At 49.4% G+C, this 6,000-nt stretch overlaps 1 protein-coding gene across 1 annotated transcript in view; it reads right to left on the bottom strand.

The window, feature by feature from the left end:
• Positions 1 to 3,128: 3,128 nt before the first annotated feature.
• Tgfa (transforming growth factor alpha) overlaps positions 3,129 to 6,000 on the bottom strand; it is a 78,212-nt gene continuing 75,340 nt past the window's right edge. The window contains 3 exon segments of the mRNA XM_034512567.3: positions 3,129 to 3,269; positions 3,671 to 3,780; positions 5,227 to 5,376. Coding sequence (XP_034368458.3) covers positions 3,262 to 3,269; positions 3,671 to 3,780; positions 5,227 to 5,376 — 268 coding nt within the window. The 3' untranslated portion in view covers positions 3,129 to 3,261.

Here is a 6,000-nt window from a genome sequence, read left to right as displayed (position 1 = left end):
AGCTTCTAATCACATTAATACATTACAGAAAACCAAAATTAACTTACCACATAAAATAAATTAAAACATTACATATTAACCTTCAGTGCATCATATACAGAAGTCAGAAAGATGAGTTCTAAAAACAGCATCGAGTTTTTTATAATAAACTTATTCCACTGTGGAGAGGAGCTGCTTTCCAGTTCTCTGTGTTGTGTGTACATGTGCACATGTGTGCATATAACACTGTGTCTCTGAGATAGATCAATGGCTTCAGGGAATACATCTTACGCCAGAACATTAAAAAATAAACGTAAGCCTGGTATGGCAACACACACCTGTAACCCAGTAGGCCGAGGCAGGGGAATCATGGGTTGAAGGCTGGCCTGGGCTATAAAGTGAAACCCTGTGTGAAAAATATGTTGTCTAGTGTGGCCTCCCCTTGGCCTTGGGTGAGAGACAAGGTTATTACTCACCCTAGGACTGGGGCCTGTAGGCAGTGTCAGAGTGTTGCTAGTCCATCCAGTGGCTGACAGGTACTAGGAAACCTGGCCTGGGGACTTGCAGGAACAACACCATCATCTAAGACTCAGGGACACAGTCACTTTCCTCACCAGTGTGGGTGGGTGGGTACCAACTATGCCTTCTTCCCCCACACCCCCATTTTTTGGAGGAGAAAAGGGATGTTGGGACTATTGTTCCCACCTTTTCCTGGGGCACATGACAAACTGACTCATGGTGTGGTTCTGTGTATGTCTATCTGGAATCTATCTTCCAGACTGGGTCCCATTGTATGTGTCCCACGGTGTGTTTAAAGTTACAGCTAGAAGTGTGGAAGCCTTTCTAGAATTCATTTTTATTTTTAAAAACTAGATTTTGTGTATGTGCGTGTATACAAGCATGCCCCTGCGTTTGTACTGTGTGTATGTAGAAGTCAGAAGACATCCTGGGCAAGTTGGCTCTCTCCTTCCACCAGATGGGTCCCTGGGGGTTGAACTCAGGTTCTCAGTGTTGTTGGTAAGTGCCATTTCTCTCTGAGCTGTCTCAATGTCTCTAGACTTAATTTCAGTTCATTTATTGGGAACGTTCACAGTTCCCTGAGTCACTGGATCAGCTGTACTGCCCACTGACCTGTGTGCCTGCTGAAAAGTAGATTCAGTAGCTGTACTGATACCAAGAGAGGGCCAGTGTGCTCGAGCTAACTTTTCCCACCTCTGCTGAGCCTTGCATGGTAACATCTTCAGGATGGGACATTAGTGGAGAAGTTCCCATTGATACTTAGATATCAGTTCAAACTCTTTAAAAGAAGTCAGACATCCAGGAGCCTCTAACAGACCAGGAAAGACCTGTCATTGGAAGCTAACAGTGTGGACTAAATTAAAACAAGCCTGTACCTCCACTGTGTTGACCTCTGTGGGCCAGTACTTTAGGCGGGGTCTACTGAGAGCATTGGGGACCAATAGAGGGCTAAAGTCCAGTGAGGTTGATTGGTGTCTGAGCAGCAGGCTACCCTTGGCCTTGACCCACTTGTATGACCCAAGGAAAGCAAACTTAACCTATTTTCCTTAATAATCAAAAAGACTCTGCTGGGTGTGGTGGTGCACACCTGTAAGCCCAGCTCTTAGGATGGTGAGGCAGGGGGATCTTAACTTCAAGGCCAACCTGGGCTACACAGCAGGACCTTGTCTCACAAAACAAGATAAAACATCAAACCAAAATAATAATAACAATAACAAAAATGATGACTTCTGCCTGGAGCCATGTCAGCTAAGTAGTTAGAGGTCAGCATTGAACAGACCCAGTTTCTTTGTTTGGAGCTTCAAACCTTGTGAACAAAGGGTGCCAGGGTTAAGACCTGGGGCAGATCAATGCCTAGATTACATGAGAAGAGAAAAGTTCATAAAGGTGGAATGGAGAAGAGTGAGGAACAGGCAGAACTTTCTGATAGAAGTTTCAGACCAACTGAAAAGGTGTCAAATACCCCTTTCCTGGTGCCTTATGTTAGAGGCTCCTGAGGGGGGAGGGGGCGGACTTTTCACTCCTCAGTTGGAGAATGGCCTCCTCAATAAGCAGCTGAATGGATTTACTGTCACTCTGTCCTCTGACAGTTCGGAGCAGCCCAGGAACGAGGGTGGGCTCAATGGGTCAGAGCACCCTCGGGTGCTCAGGGAACAGGTCGCCTTCCCAAGAGTGGGGGTGGAGAGGCTTGGTAGCAAATTTTGTTAATAATGCCAACATTCTGAAAGGGGAAACAAAACAAAACAAAACGGTGGGCTATTTCTCTTAAGGCTTGAAAATAAATAGGAAAGGTAAATGTTTCCTTCTAAAAATAAGCAAAAACCAGTAAAGGGCTGGTCCCCTTCATGGACTTGGCCCACAGCTCACTGCTGATGCAGGAGCTGGGCTCCCCAGGATGTTAATCCACTTAATCAAGTGTTGGAATGTGCGTCCTCCCTAGGTGCCCACACTGGCTCTCTTGTCCTCTTGTCCCCACGAGGGGGACTCTCTCTGCCACTGGCCTTGCTAACTTTGCTACAGCATGTATCCAGGGACTTCCCTGTCTTAGTGGGCACAACCTCCGGATAGCAGTTTGGTTCCCAGCAGAATGGATGTTTGAATTTTGTCTCTACGGCCCCTGGAGGCTTCCCTCCCTGCAGCCTTACTTTATCAAAGTGGCTGGACATTTCTATTTGGTGTAACTTCAGGGTCAGCCACTCGTGTATCACTAACATGGATGCCCAACGTTGACATAAAGAGATTACAAATAAAACCACATTATCCACCTAATAAATAATAATAAGACACACATCCTGACAACAGCTTGAGGAGTTGTCAGGGCTCGTGGGAGACGTAGTGTCTTCAAAGAATAATAGAGTTTCCCCTTGTGCACTTTGTACACCAACTGTGGAGTCTCTGTGGGGGGTAGATGGCCCATGGAGAAGAAAGAGTCTGGAATCCATGGCTGGCAGGAGACACCAACCCAAGCTCACTCTTGGTGTGGGTTAGCAAGAAGGCCAGCCCTTTGAGGTTCTTGTTCAACTTGTCTTTATGTGGTCTACTGGCCTCTTCTCTAGGGTGCACTGAGAGAGCCCAGCAGGCAGCTTTATCACACAGTTTTGAAGACTCTCAAAGACAGAAGGCTGCCCAGGCCGTTGTGCACTGAGGGGGAAGATCTCCCAGCATGTCCCGGAGGCCTGGGCACTGCCGATGGTCTTGTCTCCAGATGCCTTTCCTTGGCTGGGCTGTCATAGGCCGCCTGGCCAAATTCCTCCTCTGGAATCTTCAGACCACTGGCAGACAAGAAAAAACAGGATAAGTAATGTGGGCCTGAGCCATGCTGGGGAGACAAGCTTGGGACATGCGCACGTGTGTGTGTGTGTGTGTGTGTGTGTGTGTGTGTGTGTGTGTGTGTGCGTGTGCGCGTGTGTGTAGGGGAGCAGGGTTCAGTGGCAGAGAAAGATGCACTATAGTAGAGAGGAGGTTGGGGAGATATTTCTGTCAGGAGGGCTGCAGTCCAACCAGACCAGTGGCCAGTTCCATTCCAAGGAATGGCAGGGAAAACAGTCCCTCCCCTCCCTTCCACCCCCACCGTTTTTGTCTTAGCACCTCTGTGCCAACTTGGAAAATGGTGGCCATTCTCTCCAGTCAGTAGTCCCTCCCCAGAAAGAAAAGGGTGGAAGCTGCCCTGTACCTGTCTCAGAGTGGCAGCAAGCAGTCCTTCCCTTCAGGAGGGCGCTGGGCTTCTCATGTCTGCAGACGAGGGCACGGCACCACTCACAGTGTTTGCGGAGCTGACAGCAGCTGGGGACAGAAGGAACAGGCTGAGCGGTACCTGCCTGGCGGGAGAGCCCAGCTGGTAGCCCTGGGTACCCACTCAGGTCTGCAGAGCATCAGTCACCTCAGGACACTGAGGACCTGGACAGATCCTGACCAGACAAAGTACCTGCTGGCTGTCAGCACGATCGCTATAGATAGCTCTGCTCTAGACTCCCCAGGTCACCTGGCTCCAGATTCCCTGGCTGGCTGAGGGGACAGGTCAGTCACATAGCTGCTTGCTGTCTCTATAAAGAGGCATCTGGGGCTGGAGAGATGGCTCAGTGGTTAAGAGCACTGACTGCTCTTCTAGGGGTCCTGAGTTCAATTCCCAGCAACCACATGGTGGCTCACAGCCATCTGTAATGGGATCTGATACCCTCTGCTGTGTGTCTGAAGAAAGCAATGGTGTATTCATATACATAAAATAAATAAATCTAAAAAAAAAAAAAAAGAGGCATCTGAGAGGCTCTGCCAGTGTAGTAATGGCCTTACAACAGACACAAGGACTAGGACAGCAGACCCTGGGGCGGGAGGCCATGATGCTTCAGGAGGTGGAGTGTCAGTAGGTTTGTGCCTCAGATGTCCCAACAGATACAACTCACCAGGAAAGTGCCTCTTATTGCTCTGTGTGCAATCTGGTCAGCCTTGAAGGATAAAAGCCTGGTGTTGCTTTAATTCCCAGCCCCACTAAAATAGCCTTAGTGCGGTCTGCAGTCCAAGCCTTGAGTGAATTGTGCTCTTAGGCTGCCTTTAACTGTGTGTGCCCTGTGCCAATTAAAATCTTCTGAGCCCTTTGACTTAGACTTAGCCATCCCATGAAGTAAGTCTGGCTTGGTGTCTGCTGCTGGGAATACAGCATTGTATTTCCAGGGGCTCTGGTTGAACTGGCCAGGCCAGTGGGCAGCTATGGGCAAGCTAATAGAATAAGGGACTCCTGTGGTCTCCCTTGACCTGGGGCTCAGCTCAGCTTCTTGGACGATGTGATTCGGAGGATGAGAGGGTGGTGGAGGAGAGAGAAGAAGGGCAGTGTGGGGGTGATGACAGCATCTGAGCCTCTGGTGTAACTTTAGAACTTGTCAAGTGTTTTCTGCAAGGAGGAAACACTTCTGCTGTGGTCCAAGGGAGCTGGATGCTGTTTCTAGCTCTCTTTTGGAGCACTTGCCCAGATCATAAGTTTTCAGAAGATTCTGGGCCTTTGATTTGACGCGATTTCTACAAGAGCTCAGAACCACTGCGAGCAACCATGCTATGCTCCAGGCATTCACGTAGCTCGACACCATGTGGTGAGACATTAACTGTCCTCGCAGCTCAGCTGATGCCATTCTCATGTCACAACGGCAAGCTGATGGCTATTTTGTGTGGCCATACTTCAGATGCCCCTGGCAGAGCAGGTGGGCGGGGGACACGAACTCAGGGATGACAGATACTCACTGGATCAGCACACAGGTGATAATGAGGACAGCCAGGGCCACAATGGAGACCACCACCAGGGCGGTGATGGCCTGCTTCTTCTGGCTGGCAGCCACCACCGCCAAGAGGTCTGCATGCTCACAGCGAACACCCACGTACCCAGAGTGGCAGCTGAGGGAGAAAGGAATGTTAGCCTGCTCCTGACCAAGGACACTGGACAAGCCCGAGAGAGCAGAGGTGTCCTTTGTGATTGGAGACACAGGTGTGGTGCAGTGAGTCCACTTTCCTGCCAAGGTGCTGCTTGCTGAGGGTGGGGGAGGGGAAACTGATCCCCTGCTTTACCAAGGCTACATTTGTGATCACCGATTTTATGCTAACCCTTGAGTGCTAATGGCAGCATTGATGACAAAAACTCCATTTTGATAGGTGATGAGACTCCTGGTTATCATTACTCTGTGTGTGCTATGTTCATGTGTCTGTGTGTAAGATGTTCATGGGTGTGTGCACATCCGTGAAGGCCAGAAGTCAATGTTAAGTGTCTTTCTGTATCACCCACCCTCTGCCTTACTTTGGAAACGATGTTTCTTGCTGTACTTAGAGTTTAACTAAATGGCAAAGCTAGCTGGCCACCAAGCTCCAAGGATCCTTCTGCCTCCTCAGTTATGGGGTTATATAGATTGCTACCCAGGGGGGATTCCACCCTCTCAGAGGGGAACAGGAGGGGCAGTAGAGGGGGGACTGGGTGAAGGGAGAACCAGGAGGAAGGGGGACAGTAATCGGATGTAAAGTGAATAA

The sequence above is a fragment of the Arvicanthis niloticus genome, chromosome 9 (assembly GCF_011762505.2).
Source record: "Arvicanthis niloticus isolate mArvNil1 chromosome 9, mArvNil1.pat.X, whole genome shotgun sequence".
NCBI classification, from domain to species: Eukaryota; Metazoa; Chordata; class Mammalia; order Rodentia; family Muridae; genus Arvicanthis; species Arvicanthis niloticus.
The sequence above is the reverse complement of the archived record's forward strand: the minus strand, read 5'-3'. Positions and strand labels throughout refer to the sequence as shown.